Here is a 19,789-nt window from a genome sequence, read left to right as displayed (position 1 = left end):
CAGATCTAGTCTGGGGAGTTCTGTGGTAGAGTCAGACTCCTGCAGAATCAACCTTCAGGAATACTACTCTTTTAGGTAGTCTAGAAAAATAATATAGAACTTCAACTATTTACACATCTTCCACACTTATATATGATACTGTCACCATCTACAGAGCATTTGGAAAGTGTTCAGACCCCTTGACTTTTTCCACACTTTGTTACATTACAGCCTTATTCTAAAATGCCCCCCCCCCTCAATCTACACACAATACCCCATAATGAGAAAGCAAAAACAGGGATTTTAGAAATTTTAGCAAAGTATCACATTTACATAAATATTCAGACCCTTTAGTCAGTACTTTGTTGAAGCACCTTTGGCAGCGATTACAGCCTTGAGTCTTCTTGGGTGTGACGCTACAAGCTTGGCACATCTGTATTTGGGGAATTTCTCCCATTCTTCTCTGCAGGTCCTCTCAAGCTCTGTCAGGTTGGATGGGGAGCGTCGCTGCACAGCTATTTTCAGGTCTCTCCAGAGATGTTTGATCTGGTTCAAGTCCGGGCTCTGGCTGGGCCACGGACATTCAGAGACTTGTCCCTAAGCCACTCCTGCATTGTCTTGGCTGTGTCCTAAGGGTCGTTGCCCTGTTGGAAGGTGAACCTTTGTCCCAGTCTGATGTCCTGAGTGCTCTGGAGCAGGTTTTTCATCAAGGATATCTCTGTACTTTGCTCCATTCATCTTTCCTTCTATGCTGACTAGTCTCCCAGTCCCTGCCGCTGAAAAACACTGTAGGGATGGTGCCAGGTTTCCTCCAGATGTGATGATTGCTGGGCGGCCAGCTCTAGGAAGAGTTTTGGTGGTTCCAAACTGCTTCCATTTATGATGGAGGCCACTGTGTTCTTCGGGACCTTCAATGCTGCAGAAATCTTTTGGTACCCTTCCCCAGATCTGTGCCTTGACACAATCCTGTCTCGGAGCTCTATGGACAATTCCTTTGACCTCATGGCTTGGTTTTTGCTCTGACGTGCACTGTCAGCTGTGGGACCTTAGACAGGTGTGTGCCTTTCCAAATCATGTCCAATCAATTGAATTTACCACAGATGGACTCCAAGTTGTAGAAACATCTCAAGGATGATCAATGGAAACAGGATGCACCTGAGCTAAATTTCGAGTCTCATAGCAAATGTCTGAATACTTGTGTAAATAGGGTATTTGTTTTTTATTTAATGAATTTGCAAAAATGTCTAAACCTGTTTTCGCTTTGTCATTATGAGGTAATGTGTGTAGATTGAGGAAAAACATGTATTTAATCAATTTTAGAACAAGGCTGTAATGTAACATTTGGAAAAAGTCAAGGGGTCTGAATACTTTCCGAATGCACTGTACCACTTACATAAGAAAAGCCTTAGTTTGACGCAATTATTTATGAAGATGAAAAAATAGTAAACTTAGTTTCAAAATAAACTGCTGTACAAAACAGGTAAAAAGTGGACAAACAGTAAAACAAAGAATGAGTCTTATGCATTGTGTCAATCATACCGATGTCAATATTCAGTAGTCATCAACCAGGTCAGATGTTTGTAGTACTACAGTAGTAGTCTCCAGTGGTTAAGATTTAGGGCTCCATTCAATCCACATCACAGAAGTTCAGCTTTACGGCATGATTGAAACAAAGGGAATGTACCTGCTTTTGCAGACTGCATTCACGGTAAAAGCTGCATGTGTTGGCTCAATTGGAAATTACCTTTTTAATTTATATCACAGAGTCTGTAACGCATCAACTTTACAGATTGAATAAAGCCTTTAATGTGATCAACACCGAAGTTACTCTCGGATATCCTTAGCTGGCCTTGCTACAGAGTACAGGTTCCCAAATATTCTGTCAGTACAAACCAATATAAGGTAAAAACACTTCGCCCATGGAAGAAGAGAGGAGGCCTGACATACAGTATTTCAAGTATGCAAAACAATCCTCTTCTATGACATTGTGTCTGGGTTGGGGAGGATGTAAACTATGAGCAAAAACGTGGGGAGAGTATACAATGAGTTTATTGTTGCATATGTAATCTGTCGCTTTAAGAAAAGCCGTAGTTAGAAAAGAAATAACACTTACATAGTGGTTTTACTGTATGACGTACAACAGGGTCAGAAGGAACAGTGTCTGGTTGAGGAGTGGGGTTGGGTGCTGCTGGAGGTCTGAGGGGTGAGGTCTGGTTGAGGAGTGGGGTTGTGTGCCTCTGGAGGGGTATGGTCTGGTTGAGGAGTGGGGTTGTGTGCCTCTGGAGGGGGTCTGGTTGAGGAGTGGGGTTGTGTGTGCTGGAGGGTTGGTCTGGTTGAGGAGTGGGGTGTGCCTTGTCTGGTGCCTCTGGGGGTATGGTCTGGTTGAGGAGTGGGGTTGGGTGCTGCTGGAGGTCTGAGGGGTGAGGTCTGGTTGAGGAGTGGGGTTGTGTGCCTCTGGAGGGGTATGGTCTGGTTGAGGAGTGGGGTTGGGTGCTGCTGGAGGTCTGAGGGGTGAGGTCTGGTTGAGGAGTGGGGTTGTGTGCCTCTGGAGGTATGGTCTGGTTGAGGGTGGGGTTGGGTGCTGCTGGAGGTCTGAGGGGTGAGGTCTGGTTGAGGAGTGGGGTTGTGTGCCTCTGGAGGGGTATGGTCTGGTTGAGGGTGGGGTTGGGTGCTGCTGGAGGTCTGAGGGGTGAGGTCTGGTTGAGGAGTGGGGTTGTGTGCCTCTGGAGGGGTATGGTCTGGTTGGGTTGGGGTTGGGTGCTGCTGGAGGTCTGAGGGGTGTGGTCTGGGTGAGGAGTGGGGTTGGGTGCTGCTGGAGGTCTGAGGGGTGTGGTCTGGTTGAGGAGTGGGGTTGGGCTGGAGGTCTGAGGGGTGTGGTCTGGTTGAGGAGTGGGGTTGTGTGCCGCTGGAGGTCTGAGGGGTGAGGTCTGGTTGGTGTGCCTCTGGAGGGGTGTGGTCTGGTTGAGGAGTGGGGTTGTGTGCCTCTGGAGGGGTGTGGTCTGGTTGAGGAGTGGGGTTGTGTGCCTCTGGAGGTCTGAGGGGTGTGGTCTGGTTGAGGAGTGGGGTTGGGTGCTGTCTGGTTGAGGAGTGGGGTTGTGTGCCGCTGGAGGTCTGAGGGGTGTGGTCTGGTTGAGGAGTGGGGTTGTGTGCTGCTGGAGGTCTGAGGGGTGAGGTCTGGTTGAGGAGGTGAGCAGGGCGTTCAGCTGGTCAACGGTCAGTTGGTCATCAGTTGGTGAGTGTGCTGGAGGCCCTGAAGTAGGAGAGGAACTTGAAGCAGAGGCTGACCACAAAGTACCAGATGTTCCTAGCCATCTGAGAGCGGGCGATGAACACCCTCCAGATGAAGACCAGCAGTAGAGTGTTGAATGTGTAGCGGATGTTCCTCAGCCTGAGGGAGGGAGGGAGTTGGAAGTACACACTCATTTACATCCTTCTTCAAAATAAGACAGGAGCAAACACAGTCAGCCCTGTAAGTAGTCTACTCACTTCCTGAGGTGTTGCCTGGCTGCAGGGATGTCGGACATGTCTTCATTCAGAACGTACTTCTTGGTGCCGATGCAGTAGTTCTCTATGTATTCCGGCCAGTTCAGCTGACGCACGTCAAAGTTGAATGTCTGGGGGAGAGAGTTAGGATGTTAATGTACGGTAAGACATGGCTATTATGGTCACATTCAGGCGATTATGGGACATCTATAATTTAACCCTCTGAAAATGAATGATGTAAGTAATAGTGACCTGTTGTCTTAATCAATAAAGCTGTTTGAGCAGAAATGATGGCTTGGTGGTATTACTAGGTGTAAAACATACCATTTGACTATATACATCAACATGTGGAGATACAGTGTGTGCATAGAGGATGGATGCTAAGTCTACCTTCCTGTCCTCAGGGCTGAGGTGGCTCATCAGCATGTTCATGTTCTCTGAGTTCCACTCCCAGTCCTGACTGCTGAAGTACTCCAGCAGGCCGATGGCCTTGTGCAGCCGGTTGAAGATACGCATCATCCTACACAGAGAGAGAGGAATGGAGGATCTCAGTCCAAATGTACTGCATGTATGTTTATAACTCAAGTGTAATGTTTGTTTCACTGAAGATCACTTGTATGCAGCAAACACTGATTTCAGATAATTTGATATTTTTACATCACACTGTTGATTGGGTTGAAAACAAGTAGGTAGTTCAATTTTCATAGACCGAACAATGGTCTAGTGTTAATGCTGATTGTCAGGACATTAGTAATCTTACTGGGGTTTCTGTCCAGACAGTCTCAGGTAGAGGTCGTAGATGAGGGCAGGGAACTTGTGGCTGACCAGGACCCAATACTGGTTCATCAGGTAGTTGGAGGTGATGTTGGCATTGGGCCTTCTGAAAGCCTGTTCCAGAGGGTTCCTCTTGAAGCTGGACATCACATGGTGCTCTGAGAGAGAAAATACAAAGCAGTTAAAAATGTGAAGGAATCAGTGGCTTAGAGCTGACATCCCTATCTTACAGCTCTATTCTGTTGTGGCATTTTAAGAGGAGTAACGTTAAGGACGTGCCTTTCACATCTTCCTCAGACACTATATTAGAGAATTGGGATGTATCCAGGGGTGTGGTTTTCTGTTGCACTAATGACCTCATTCACAGCAGCTGCGCACCTTCCCCACCTGGCTGCAATCAAGGCTGCTCAGACCAAGGTAAAACTGCTGGGGGAACAGCTAGTGAAAGAACCAGTGGGTGATACTGGTGTGAATTTGTTCCTGTGTGCTTTCTTTTGAAGACTCGTGACCTACCAGCCTCTATAAAGAAGTGAACAGGCTTACGAGGTTAGTTCCTCCTGTGTAGAAGACTATCTGGGGTAAGCCCGAGGGTAGCGCTCTCTGTTGTAGTTTTGTCATTTTGAGGCTTTCCCATTCAATGTATTCCCTCTAACTGTTTTAGTGTTTTTGTTTTCAAGTTGATCATCACTTTTGAGACACCTCCACAAGATGAGAGCCAAGTGGAGAAAGAACCGTATGCGCAGGCTGAAGCGTTACAGGAGTAAAGGACTCATCTGTAAACTCCACCCATTGACTTGGTAGTCTAAGCTCTGCCCACTTAGTTTTCATCCAACCAATCACATTTGTTCTGCCCTAGAAAGTGGAGCTTCCCTCAGAACAATATTGAGGCCGGGGATCAATTCATGGTGCCGTTAAATGGTACATTGTCGGGTGTCTTGTGCGCTGTTCTATAACAACCCTTGGATTGAATCCCAGCCTGAATGAGGAAAACACCTGAGCACTATTCCATGGCTCTTTCTCAATTCAAGGGCTCCTCATCGATTCCTTGGGAGATTCTCTATTGCACAAATGTCCGGCCTCTCCTCGACGCCTCCATCATCCTCTCCTCAGTGATAAGTGGTCATGAAGAGAGCTAACAAATGAATTGACAATCAGAGGAGTGTCATCCAGTCCTCGATAGCCTCCTCTCGCCAAGGATAATCATAGCTGCTAGCGCCGAAGTGTTTTAAACTTTGCCACACCCCCTTTGAATCAGCTGTTTTCTCGAAGGAGAAATACTTATTATTTTATCTATAGAATGTATTGCGCAAGTAGCTATATTAGTTTATGACTTTGTATTTTGTGATTCCTCCTCTGTAAACGTCATTTGCCTGATGTCGAGTGAGTGAATGACCGACATTTCTTGCAAGAGTGTTTCCCTCCACGTTCCCTCCTTACTGCAGCTCCTCAATTATATTGACCTTTTTCAATACGGGGTGAGAAGTGGACAGTGGACAGAAGGTGACCAAAACCAATTAAGGTACCAGAATTTGGTAACATATCCAGCCAGCAAACCTCAAACTTCCCTAAGCAGCCCCATGGGTCCCCTAGACCCAGTTTGATTAGCTTGATTCTTAGCTCTTATGTGGTCCGGTAGATTAGTGCCCGCTATCCCAGGTTTATAACGGCGAGGCAGAGTGATGAGCCATAATCCCTCTGCCAGTCATCTGGTGGCAATTTCCCAGAGTGAAAGGAGCAGATTCACTAATCTGATAGTATAGGGACCCTGGCTGTCGCCCGCTACCGCGCTAATCTGAGCCTGACAGATACTCGGCCCGCATGGACCTTTTCATCTCATCACTGGGATATACTGTAGATGATGGGCCGGGAGGTGAGCTGCCACCATAACCAAAATGCTGGTGGGGGTGATGATTTCATGATGACACTTTGCCTCTACTTGTTATTGTTTGGGCAACTGTGCTTTACTGCTGATGGGATTTGTCATTTGGGCAGATCCAGAGTGGTGAGGTCAAACAGATGTACACAGTGTGGGGGTTCAGTAATGTTCTACTAGCTGCCAGAAGGTGGCAGTAGACCCTCGCCACTGTCAAATCCCTGGGCATCTAATTATGACACAGATCATTTATCCACCTGCTTCTCACTGCTACACCATTCAAATTGATTTAGGAGAACCAGGACTGACAGGCAACCCACTGTTTCATATCCCCGGTGGGAATGTATGATGCATAGTGACAACACCATCAACCAAATGGATCACTAGTCACTTTAATAATGCCACTTTAATCATGTTTACATATCTTGCATTACTCATCCCATGTGTATATGCTGTATTTTATACCATCTATTGCATCTTGCCGCTCTGTCATTGCCCATCCACATATTTATATGTATATATTCTTATTCCATTCCTTTACTTAGATTTGTGTGTATTAGGTAGTTGTGGAATTGTTAGATATTGCTGCACTGTTGGATCTAGACGCACAAGCATTTCGCTACACTCGCAATAACATTTGCTAACGTGTGTAATGTGACCAATATTTCAACTGAAGTACACTGATTTATGAGGACGGAAGCCACAGTGGCAGATGAACAAGCACTAATGATGTCACTATAACAGGCAGATACCTACCGATCTCTCCCCAGTGGAAAGGGTTGATGCCGCCCGTTGTGCAGTTGTAAACCAGCGCTGCTTTGGGTCTGCAAGGGAGCAGAGAGAGGAGGTCAGAGGGGTCAAGTGTTAAAAGGATCAAAGGGGAGGGTCCATTAGAAAACATCTATAAAATGAGCCCATGAACACATCACATCAATTGAAAACACTGGGCTTCTTCATCAGTCAATGGTGTAGAGCTGGGTAGATGTGTTTGAACAAACTGGGCTAAGGTAGGTTTACAGGAGAACTTCCTGCAGGTCAATATGGGGGGTGTTTGTTTGTGTGGGTTAAACCATACAGTCATTGGTCAAACCATATTCCACCTGGGGGGAAAGTTAACCTGTGCACTGCCGTGTACCAGCCAGCAGCCAGGGTCAGGTTGATGACCACGTCCACGGGGATGAGGTCCGCCACCGCATCATTGTTGGCTCTCATGGTGCGCAGGATGCCCTTCCCCGCCTGACCAGACAGGACACAGGGTTACCACCACATCTCATCACCTGATCATCGTTTAAACTAGTGGCATCAAAATAAACAAAATGAGTATATGAAAAATACAACGTAATAAGTATATGCTGGTACTTACGGCGATGAAGACTCCGCTTGGTCCATTGAAGTTGTCGATCCAGCCCTGAGACAGAAGAATAGGGAGGGAATAATTTAGTGTAATGAGAGATTAGGGGCTCTATTCAATCTGTAATTTAAATTTAAAGGCAATGTTCCCGCGTTAGACATATGCAGTCAAATACTGCATATGTCTGTTCAATCGGAAAGTACTTAAAAATATATATCTCGCAATCTGGAACGCTAAAGCGATGCAGACTGAATAGAGACGTAGATGAAAGAGAACCCTAAGTACCCCCATTAAAGCTGGAATCCTTAGTTGCTACATCTATTTTTGGATGTATAAATTAATGATATATATACCCATTGATTCTTGAATAATATACCTTATAAATGCCTCATGAGCTTAGTTCAACTGTCGTACCCCATCAGAACCCAAAATACAAGCATGTTTTACTTTAATGTTTGTAAATGTAAACAAACATTTGTGTAGCCTAAAAACATAGTCAAAACTATAACTTTAATATCATGGATGGTCAGTCCTTGCATCCATAGCTCTGTCTATAAAATTTGAGAGTGGTTACATTTCTCCAGGCCCATCCCTCAGCTTTTTACCAAAACACAGGCAGGGTGTCCGCTTTGTTACTGTTTCAATTAGGGATTCTAGATTCAAGCACCGCTATAACATTGCTGCAACATCATCAAGTTACAAATAGCCTCCTAACAGCAACATCAATTAGATTGTTGTGTATCTGCTGAGTTAGCATTCCGGTGATGTGCTAAGCTAGCTACCTACGGTGAGTGAGATTGAGATAGGGCGAGTAACACCGTGTCCACATCAATTAGCCCGCCGGTAATACATTGGTAATAGACTGGGCTTATTTGTGTGGGTCTGTCTGTGGCTTGTCAATACAGGGTAAAACTACATGATCTGGTGCAGACAGACAGACAGATAAGAGTCCTTATCACACCGTCTCAGTCCATTTTTGGCCCCAGGTGACATTTTAACACTTAACGGAGTTCTGAGGACATGGAGATGGAAGTTAATCTCACACACACACACCTCCCTCGTCGCTCCCACGGTCTCGAGCTGCCAGTGCAATAAACTGGTAATACGTGATCTTTTGGCTGTTTTGCCGCCAGGCCTGGCCCATCTCCACTTCTACACCCACTGGCTCTGGATCCTACACTGTTCAAAAGTTACAGTCCCAGAAAACTAAATACAGCCCTGGGGCTATGTAGTCGTTTTCTGTGAATATACTTAGTGCTGTTTAAAAGTGTATTATACTCTTATAATCATTTTTTCGTCTTCTAGATCTTTGGTCTTTTTCTGTGTGAATTCATGAAGCCTCAGACGTTCAAATAATATTCCTTTTGGAAAATAAAGTAAGCATGTCACCTGAATTTGATTTGGGGGAAAGAACTTTGACGAATATTATAGTCATGAAAATGATGAAATGTTGAACACCATCCTCCTATTGCTCCTCCAAAATTTTAAGCAGCAAGAAAGTCTACATTTATTTTTAAAAGGCTTTAATATGTCCATCTGCCGCTATGCTAAGTGAGATTATAACGCTAAACGCTGTGGAATCCTTACGCTAAGATGTTATCCTACACTACAACAGCCGGACAGAATAGAAAATAAAAAGCAGCTTACTCATGAAAGTACCATCACCCTGCACATCCAGAAGAGGACTGGCCACCCCTCGGAAGCTGGTTCCTAGCTAGCTTTCTCCCTAGGTTCCTGCCTTTCTAGGGACAACTGCTGATGTCAAAAGGCCGTTATAAAATACATTATATTGATTGATTGATTACTGCACTTTCAGAGTGGCCTTTCCATTAACCTACAGTTGCTTTTCAGTGACCTATCTAGTAGGAGACATTCAGAGGCTCTCCGGTTTCAGCACTGGCAGTACCCCTTCCCTTTCCCCATCGCCCCTTCCTTGCCCCCCTCACATCGCCTACCCAGCTGTTGGGGTCAGGGATTCTCCTCTTCGAGTCCTGGAATCTAGCCAAGCCGGACTTTCTGAACCATAAGAACACACCTGTCTTGGTCCAACCCTAATACAACCATTACACCCCCAATCCCCCTTTAAGTCTGACTGTACACAGGGGCGATATATTGACCAGTGTACTGTTACAGCGATCAATCGCTAATTCCCATCCATTTGGCACCACAGCAGGACATGATGGTGTGAGAATTGACAGGATTTTGACAGCGCCCTTTTACCATCACCGTGAAAGTGCTACATACAGTCAGTCAGGTGGCTGAGCCAATCACACTTCTTCTGATATACTTATCTTGCTGACCAGTCAATACACTGTTTAACATCCACAGACTACATACAGAATGTGATCCATGTATCTATTGATCATCTATTGAATTTATTGCTGCCAGCCATCCAGAGCCAATGCCCAATAGAGTAATCAAGTCTCACAGAATGATGTATGTATATGATACTGTATCTCTATGGTAACGGTACTCACAGGGAAAGGCTCCTGCCAGCTGGCTCCCACTATGGAGGGTCTGATGATGCCGATGCTGAGCTTGCTGCTCTCCCTCTGAACCACGCACTCTGCCAGGGCTTTGGTGTAGGTGTAGGTGTTGGGGCGCTCCCCGATGAGGCGCGGCGTGATGTCACGGACAATGCTGTCCTCCATCCACCTGCAGTCACAGACACAAGAGAACACTCACAATTAGACTCACATCACAATGGTACAGGACACATGCCAGGATTGAAGTAAAGTTGGCATTTTGTGTAGATAGACGAAACATCACTCTGATAGCTGTCTGTGATGGTATTTATAATCAATCATTTGTTGGAACTGGCACAAGGTGGCGTGGACTTGACAGCACCCTTGGTTCGGTTCAATTCCATTTCAATCAGTTCATTCAGGAGATTAATTGAAATTCAATGAATATACTGTCATTTATCTAACTAATGGCTAGATTCTATCAGATCTGCGCTAGTCAACACCAGCATAGCAGTTGTTTGGTGGAACAGCGTTAGAGCTGTCAATCCACAAGCAGCTCCCGACATTATACCTAAAGCGAACATTTTCTCGTTCTGAACTTCCAACGCGAGTGGGACAGGTGTGGCATTGTGACAATGATCACAAGAGCAGCTGCTCACCGATGTGACAGGTACAACGTAGTTCCACCTCCGACTGCGCCAAAACATCAGCTATGCGGGTGTTGGCTCTCGCCTGTTAAAGCTTGATCTGATTGAATCCAGGTCTATGTGCCATTTATCTTCACTGAGCATATTTTCAATGCATGAAATTTGCAAATGAATTCACTTCCTGAATAGATGGAGTCGTAATAGCAGCAACCCCACCCTCAACTCGGGTGCAGAAAGTAGACTTCACACTACTCACTCCAGGGAGTCGATGAGCTTCTTGGGTTCTACAGGCGGTGGGTAGATGATCTCGTCGATGTGCCTGCGGTTGCAGTTAGCGTAGGCTGTGGAGATGTGGATGAAGGCCTGGAGGTGGTGCATCTGCTGAGCCAGACTCAGGAGCTGCTGCGTCGCAATCACATTCAGCTGCAGGGCGTGTCTAGGAAGAGAGGACACACACACAGCAGGACTAGGTAAGAGATCACTGCGCATAAGTACACTAAGAAGCATAAGCACACTATGCATTACCATAATATCATCACAAGGAGAAAAGTGAGACAGTGAGAGAGAGACCGAGAGAGACAGAGACAGAGCGACTGAAAGAGACCGTGATAGACCGAGAGAGAGAGACAGAGAGATAAAAAGAGAAACAGAAAAAGAGAGAGAGGAGGGTGAGAGAGAAAGAGCACGTTGGAAGGTTGGCATTATAACCATCCTCCCTCAAACCTTTTAATCGTCACACTTCATTCCAGGAATGTGCTTCCATTCCAGGAATAAACAGACAGAACTCTAGCTCACCTCTCAGCCAGTCTACAGAGAAAGATAGTGCTTCTCAGCCACAGTCAGGCAGTGTGGACGGTGTGTGTGTATGTGAGTGCAGATGTCAGATGTGGTTTGGCAGCGGTTGCCCATTAACGGCAGCGCAGGGACGGCAGTCATGACAGTCAGTGGCAGTGGCATGTCACAGGGGATAAGAGTGGTAGTAGAAGTAGGCAAGTAGGCCCGTTTGAGAACTATCATAGAGAACTATTCTAGAGCACTAGGCCAGCTTGAGGACTATTATAGAGAACTATTCTAGAGCACTAGGCTAGTTTGACAACTATTATAGAGCACAAGGCCAGTTTGATAATTAATATAGAGCACAAGGCTAGTTTGATAACTATTACATAGTACTAGGCCAGTTTGATAACTATTACAGAGCACTAGGCCAGTTTGATAACTATTATAGAGCACTAGGCCAGTTTGATAACTATTATAGAGCACTAGGCCAGTTTGATAACTAATATAGAGCACAAGGCTAGTTTGATAACTATTACATAGTACTAGGCCAGTTTGATAACTATTACAGAGCACTAGGCCAGTTTGATAACTATTACAGAGCACTAGGCCAGTTTGATAACTATTATAGAGCACTAGAGCACCCATTAACGGCAGCGCAGGGACGGCAGTCATGACAGTCAGTGGCGACAGTCAGTGGCAGTGGCATGTCACGGGGGATAAGAGTGGTAGTAGAAGTAGGCAAGTAGGCCCGTTTGAGAACTATCATAGAGCACTAGGCCAGTTTTAGAACTATTACAGAGCACTAGGCTAGTTTGAGAACTATCATAGAGCACTAGGCCAGTTTTAGAACTATTACAGAGCACTAGGCCAGTTTTAGAACTATTACAGAGCACTAGGCCAGTTTGAGAACTATCATAGAGCACTAGGCCAGTTTTAGAACTATTACAGAGCACTAGGCCAGTTTGAGAACTATCATAGAGCACTAGGCCAGTTTTAGAACTATTACAGAGCACTAGGCCAGTTTGAGAACTATCATAGAGCACTAGGCCAGTTTTAGAACTATTACAGAGCACTAGGCCAGTTTTAGAACTATTACAGAGTACTAGGCCAGTTTGAGAACTATCATAGAGCACTAGGCCAGTTTTAGAACTATTACAGAGCACTAGGCCAGTTTGAGAACTATCATAGAGCACTAGGCCAGTTTTAGAACTATTACAGAGCACTAGGCCAGTTTTAGAACTATTACAGAGCACTAGGCCAGTTTTAGAACTATTACAGAGCACTAGGCCAGTTTGAGAACTATCATAGAGCACTAGGCCAGTTTTAGAACTATTACAGAGCACTAGGCCAGTTTGAGAACTATCATAGAGCACTAGGCCAGTTTTAGAACTATTACAGAGCACTAGGCCAGTTTTAGAACTATTACAGAGCACTAGGCCAGTTTTAGAACTATTACAGAGCACTAGGCCAGTTTAAGAGAGAACACCACTGTGACTGTGGACTGCTCCCAACGGTGTGTTCCTCACTGTTCCAAGCTGCTGAGTCATTAATGAATTCCGCTATTGGATTTTCATTAGGGGGCTAGATATATTGTATCCTAGCAGCTATAGTGGCTATGGTGCTTATCACTGCTTCAGTGCTAGGATTGACTAGCCTTGTACGTTTGCACAGCATAGATGCCGTGTCTATGGCACTATCTGAAGAGCTGTAGTCTTGGTCCCAGTGATTAAACTGTTGTCTGATTATGCTCCAACACCCCCTGGCAACTTTGTTTCCCTGGCTGGTGTGTTTACGGACATATTCAATCAATCCTTATCCCAGTCTGCTATTCCCACATGCTTCAAGAGGGCCACCAAGGTTCCTGTTCCCAAGAAAGCTAAGGTAACTAAGCTAAATGACTATCGCTCCGTAGCACTCACTTCCGTCATCATGAAGTGCGTTGAGAGACTAGTCAAGGACCATATCACCTCCACCCTACCTGACACCCTAGACCCACTTCAATTTGCTTACCGCCCCAATAGGTCCACGGACGACGCAATCACACTGCCCTAACCCATCTGGACTAGAGGAATACCTATGTAAGAATGCTGTTCATTGACTAAAGCTCAGCATTTAACACCATAGTACCCTCCAAACTTGTCATTAAGCTTGAGACCCTGGGTCTCGACTCCTCCCTGTGCAACTGGGTCCTGGTCTTCCTGATGGGCCGCCCCCAGGTGGTGAGGGTAGGTAAAAACATCTCCACCTCGCTGATCCTCAACACTGGGGCCCCACAAGGGTGCGTCCTCAGCCCTCTCCTGTACTCGCTGTTCACCCATGACTGCGTGGCAATGCACGCCTCCAACTCAATCATCAAGTTTGGAGACGACACTACAGTGGTAGGCTTGATTACCAACAACAACGAGACGGCCTACAGGGAGGAGGTGAGGGCCCTCGGAGTGTGGTGTCAGGAAAATAACCTCACACTCAATGTCAACAAAACAAGGGAGATGATCGTGGACTTCAGGAAACAGCAGAGGGAGCACCTCCCTATCCACATAGACCGGACAGTAGTGGAGAAGGTGGAAAGTTTTAAGTTCCCCGGCGTACACATCACGGACAAATTGAAATGGTCCACCCACACAGACAGCGTGGTGAAGAAGGCCTAACAGCGCCTCTTCAACCTCAGGAGGCTGAAGAAATTTGGCTTGTCACCAAAAACACTCACAAACTTTTACAGATGCACAATCGAGAGCATCCTGTCGGGCTGTATCACCGCCAGGTACGGCAACTGCTCCGCCCACAACCGTAAGGCACTCCAGAGGGTAGTGAGGTCTGCACAACGCATCACCGGGGGCAAACTACCTGCCCTTCAGGACACCTACACAACCCAATGTCACAGGAAGGCCAAAAAGATCATCAAGGACAACAACCACCCGAGCCACTGCCTGTTCACCCCGCCATCATCCAGAAGGCGAGGTCAGTACAGGTGCATCAATGCAGGGACCGAGAGACTGAAAAACAGCTTCTATCTCAAGGCCATCAGACTGTTAAACAGCCATCACTAACATTGAGTGGCTGCTGCCAACATAGTGACTCATCTCTAGCCACTTTAATAATGAAAAAATGTATGTAATAAATGTATCACTAGCCACTTTAAACAATGCTACTTTATATGTTTTCATACCCTACATTACTCATCTCATATGTATATACTGGACTCTATACCATCTACTGCATCTTGCCTATGACGTTCGGCCATCGCTCATTCATATATTTTTATCTACATATTCTTATTCATTCTTTTACACTTGTGTGTATAAGGTAGTTGTGAAATTGTTAGGTTAGATTACTCGTTAGATATTACTGCATGGTCGGAACTAGAAGCACAAGCATTTCGCTACACTCGCATTAACATCTGCTAACCATGTGTAGGTGACAAATCAAATTTGATTTGATTTGACAACATTGTGTGACAGACAAGAGAACATGAGAGAGAGAGAAATACAGAGTAAGGGATGGAGAGGTAGGGGTGAAAAGACAAAGACAAAGTGAGAGAAGAGAGCTATGATGCTGTTCAGAGAACAATCTCACAGCTTTTCCCTAACTGAGCTGTCAGTCATGGCTAATGTCCCGCCTCCCCACACCTCCTTTCACCTCTCTGACTGCATCTCATCCCTTAAGGCTGTCCTGTCTGTCCTACTCAACGGGATCTGTTCCCAGCAGCCACACAGACACCCAGACAGGTGTATTTAACAGTATGATGAAGACTTGTGAGAATACACTGAGACAGATAGACACAGAGCTCTTTAATGTTTTAATAATCCCTCTGAAGACCTCATTCCTGCTTCCTCACTGAGTAGGAGACTCCCTGGATACATCTCTCTACCCCCTACAGCTAGCTACCTGCAGACTCCCAGGATACATCTCCCTACCCCCTACAGCTAGCTACCTACAGACTCCCTGGATACATCTCTCTACTGTTAGAAATTAGATATGTAGACGGGCGAGTCGGTCAAGGATCGATTCAGACAAGGTGGTAAATTGTATGACAAGCGACAGTTTATTCAGAGTGAAGATATCTAGAACAGCGTAAATACGGCTCCTCCGCTGGTTCGTACGGAACTGCAGGCAAAGAGACCGTTACAATCAGTACACCACTTATATATAGAACAGAAAGTAGGTTGATTCTGGAAGATCGGATCTTTGGATTGGTTCAGCTGGGGTGTAGTCTGTAGTCTTCCGCCATTGGCTCAGTTGTCTGTCCGTCATCGTAGAATCCTCTTCGGGCACACAATGTTCAGCTACAAAGGAGATTATGTGTGTGTGCGCTGGTTTTGGCAATTAGTGTAATGCGGGAGCTATCCTGTAGGGGACCCCATAAGCTTTACTTTGAGTTGTAGCCCTGTATTAACAATAGTTTGGTCACCTGCATAAGAAATAGCCTTTCTCTACACTACCCCCTACAGCTAGCTACCTGCAGACTCCCTGGATACATCTCCCTACCCCCTACAGATGGCTACCTGCAGACTCCCTGGATACATCTCCCTACCCCCTACAGCTAGCTACCTGCAGACTCCCTGGATACATCTCCCTGGACCCCCCTACAGCTAGCTACTTGCAGACTCCTGGATACATCTCTCTACCCCCTACAGCTAGCTACTTGCAGACTCCTGGATACATCTCTCTACCCCATACAGCTAGCTACCTGCAGACTCCCTGGATACATCTCTCTACCCCCTACAGCTAGCTACCTGCAGACTCCTGGATACATCTCCCTACCCCCTACAGCTAGCTACCTGCAGACTCCCTGGACATCTGCAGCTACTCCCCTGGATACATCTCTCTACCCCTACAGCTAGCTACCTGCAGACTCCCTGGATACATCTCCCTACCCCCTACAGCTAGCTACCTGCAGACTCCCTGGATACATCTCCCTACCCCTACAGCTAGCTACCTGCAGACTCCCTGGATACATCTCCCTACCCCCTACAGCTAGCTACCTGCAGACTCCTGGATACATCTCTCTACCCCCTACAGATAGCACCTCAGACTCCCTGGATACATCTCCCCCCCTACAGCTAGCTACCTGCAGACTCCTGGATACATCTCTCTACCCCTACAGCTAGCTACCTGCAGACTCCTGGATACATCTCTCTACCCCCTACAGCTAGCTACCTGCAGACTCCCTGGATACATCTCTCTACCCCTACAGCTAGCTACCTGCAGACTCCCTGGATACATCTCTCTACCCCTACAGCTAGCTACCTGCAGACTCCCTGGATACATCTCTCTACCCCCTACAGCTAGCTACCTACAGACTCCCTGGATACATCTCTCTACCCCCTACAGCTAGCTATCTGCAGACTCCTGGATACATCTCTCTACCCCCTACAGCTAGCTACCTGCAGACTCCTGGATACATCTCCCTACCCCTACAGCTACCTGCAGACTCCCTGGATACATCTCTCTACCCCCTACAGCTAGCTACCTGCAGACTCCCTGGATACATCTCTCTACCCCCTACAGCTAGCTACCTGCAGACTCCTGGATACATCTCTCTACCCCCTACAGCTAGCTACCTGCAGACTCCCTGGATACATCTCTCTACCCCCTACAGCTAGCTACCTGCAGACTCCCTGGATACATCTCTCTACCCCCTACAGCTAGCTACCTACAGACTCCCTGGATACATCTCTCTACCCCCTACAGCTAGCTACCTGCAGACTCCTGGATACATCTCTCTACCCCCTACAGCTAGCTACCTGCAGACTCCCTGGATACATCTCCCTACCCCCTACAGCTAGCTACCTACAGACTCCCTGGATACATCTCTCTACCCCCTACAGCTAGCTACCTACAGACTCCCTGGATACATCTCTCTACCCCCTACAGCTAGCTACCTGCAGACTCCCTGGATACATCTCTCTACCCCCTACAGATAGCTACCTGCAGACTCCTGGATACATCTCCCTACCCCCTACAGCTAGCTACCTGCAGACTCCTGGATACATCTCTCTACCCCCTACAGCTAGCTACCTGCAGACTCCCTGGATACATCTCTCTACCCCCTACAGCTAGCTACCTGCAGACTCCCTGGATACATCTCTCTACCCCCTACAGCTAGCTACCTGCAGACTCCCTGGATACATCTCCCTACCCCCTACAGCTAGCTACCTGCAGACTCCCTAGATACATCTCCCTACCCCCTACAGCTAGCTACCTGCAGACTCCCTGGATACATCTCCCTACCCCCTACAGCTAGCTACCTACAGACTCCCTGGATACATCTCTCTACCCCCTACAGCTAGCTACCTGCAGACTCCCAGGATACATCTCCCTACCCCCTACAGCTAGCTACCTACAGACTCCCTGGATACATCTCTCTACCCCCTACAGCTAGCTACCTGCAGACTCCCTGGATACATCTCTCTACCCCCTACAGCTAGCTACCTACAGACTCCCTGGATACATCTCTCTACCCCCTACAGCTAGCTACCTGCAGACTCCCTGGATACATCTCTCTACCCCCTACAGCTAGCTACCTGCAGACTCCCTGGATACATCTCTCTCTCTATCTGTCTGTCTCTCTCTCACCACATGGAACATCGATGCACTGTCTACTACGTGAGATGATGAAACCACGTGGAATATTGAAAACTTAAACAGTTTCAAAATCCTTAATATAAATTCAATGTTACTGTAAGTCTTTAGTCGCTCAACAACATTGTTTTGGATTTTGATTTAATATGTTTAATGATGTAAGTGTTTGCCTGTCAACCATTTTAGGTCAACAATGTTGCTTGATAGACGCTACACAAAGCTATATTATTGGGGAATCTCTGTTGTCTTTCTCAACATCCTCATCATACTCTAGATGTATCAGCTTTCCCATTGGTCAACACCAGAACACAAATAGACCACACTATCAACCAAACATCACTTCCTGTAGGAAGTCCCCACACACTGGGCACCTCCTGGTACTCGGGACAATGACAAAGCAAAACCCTTCGACCCCATAAACCAGACCTGAGTAAAACATCAAAAATAAAACATGTGACCAAGATACAGACGACCCTGGCCCCTATACGGGCTGACCTCCTCTCAACTAGAGACTGTCTACTGTGTTGACGTCATTTAATAGGATCTCTATGTCTTTGTACCTCTCTCTGTGTCAGACACAAGCTATGTCCATGCATTTATACACAATCAAACAGATTTGATTTGTTGAGTTGATAAAGTGGTGAGTTAGCATGATAGCTAGGTGATAGAGGAAGAGTCAGTGTGTAGGGGGTTGTGGTCCTCACTTGAGGGGTTCGTCGAAGCGGATGGTGGCAGCACAGTGGAAGATGATGTTGACGCAGGAGGTCAGTCTCTCTACGTCCTCAGGACTGATGGCCAGGGCAGGCTGTGTCAACTCACTGCTGATAGGAACTATCTTCTGGTGGAAGTCTGGGTTGTCCTCCCTCACGCGATCAAACAGCTGCAGGAAATGCACACATAGATGCATCAGATCATATCAACGTATGAAGGACGCTGTATGCATAGATGTCTGTAACAATTCTGTCCACATTGATGTTTGGCTGGAGGCTATTCCTCTGCACAACTGCTACTGTGTGAAGCCATGGCAGCTTTTACCTAACAATAGCACCATAGTAGTATTTGCAAGCCTCAGTATTAACAATATGGGTCATGTTCCCTATGTAATTGATGAATGACTCGTATTTAAACACAGATTGAGCGGGTGTCAATATTTGCATTTTCCCACAATGCCCTTGTAGCAGTGGCGTTGCTCATAGGCGACCACACGCTGCAGTACCAGAGCACACTGTTTGCGTGTGTGTGTGTGTGTGTGTGTGTGTGTGTGTGTGTAACATGTTCCCTGTTGCTGTGACTCAGATGAGGCAGGGCGTGCACCCTACGGAACACTACACAGGAAATGAAACCACCTTATCACCAAGGAGGGAGATAATATCACTCCTTATCCTCCATGCAAAAACCATTATCAACAAATTGTAGGTTTTTGTCTTGAATGATGGTATTTGAGGGCTGAATATAAGAACACAACAAACAGAAGGGAAGATAGAGACTCTTGTGACAGACGAGACATAAAGTAGCTGGCCAGTGTGCACCTCAGGGTGTCAAGAATAAAGGAAGTGCATCAGAAAACTGCACTGGACATTTCAGATTGCTAGTGATTAGGATTAGCATGTGTGAGTTATGAAATTGGCTCTGTGTGTGTGTGTGGTGTGTGGTGTGTGTGTGGCAGTACCGGCTGCCCTGGTAAGCAGACCACTCTAAGTGTAGAGCAGGACAGATGTTGAGTAATGCCTCCAACAGCTGTTCATATCCATTTTCTCTCTCTCCATCCATCTCTCTTTCTATCGCTGTCTCTTTTCTGGCTCTCTAATGAGTCCATGTTGACTGCACTTTTCCTCACATCCTGACAAACTCTGATGAA

At 46.5% G+C, this 19,789-nt stretch overlaps 1 protein-coding gene and 1 long non-coding RNA gene across 4 annotated transcripts in view; both read right to left on the bottom strand.

Moving 5' to 3' along the window:
* Positions 1 to 2,990: 2,990 nt before the first annotated feature.
* The window catches only part of si:dkey-97m3.1 (fatty acyl-CoA reductase 1), a 69,045-nt gene continuing 52,246 nt past the window's right edge, over positions 2,991 to 19,789 (bottom strand). For all 3 annotated transcript variants that reach the window (XM_024445958.2, XM_024445957.2, XM_042297939.1), the window contains exons 3-12: positions 18,636 to 18,811; positions 10,829 to 11,008; positions 9,938 to 10,115; positions 7,473 to 7,517; positions 7,227 to 7,345; positions 6,866 to 6,933; positions 4,223 to 4,394; positions 3,853 to 3,982; positions 3,466 to 3,593; positions 2,991 to 3,367 (exon numbers count right to left, since the gene is read on the bottom strand). In XM_024445958.2, coding sequence (XP_024301726.2) covers positions 3,205 to 3,367; positions 3,466 to 3,593; positions 3,853 to 3,982; positions 4,223 to 4,394; positions 6,866 to 6,933; positions 7,227 to 7,345; positions 7,473 to 7,517; positions 9,938 to 10,115; positions 10,829 to 11,008; positions 18,636 to 18,811 — 1,359 coding nt within the window. In that variant the 3' untranslated portion in view covers positions 2,991 to 3,204. The remainder of the gene's footprint in view (positions 3,368 to 3,465; positions 3,594 to 3,852; positions 3,983 to 4,222; positions 4,395 to 6,865; positions 6,934 to 7,226; positions 7,346 to 7,472; positions 7,518 to 9,937; positions 10,116 to 10,828; positions 11,009 to 18,635; positions 18,812 to 19,789) is intronic.
* LOC121839377 lies at positions 14,818 to 16,295 on the bottom strand. Its single transcript, XR_006078904.1, has 3 exons — positions 16,195 to 16,295; positions 15,929 to 16,082; positions 14,818 to 15,308 (listed from the first exon to the last, which is right to left on the bottom strand). It is a non-coding gene; the product is annotated as an uncharacterized LOC121839377 (long non-coding RNA).

This window comes from Oncorhynchus tshawytscha, linkage group LG15, assembly GCF_018296145.1.
Source record: "Oncorhynchus tshawytscha isolate Ot180627B linkage group LG15, Otsh_v2.0, whole genome shotgun sequence".
Classification (NCBI taxonomy): Eukaryota; Metazoa; Chordata; class Actinopteri; order Salmoniformes; family Salmonidae; genus Oncorhynchus; species Oncorhynchus tshawytscha.
The sequence above is the reverse complement of the archived record's forward strand: the minus strand, read 5'-3'. Positions and strand labels throughout refer to the sequence as shown.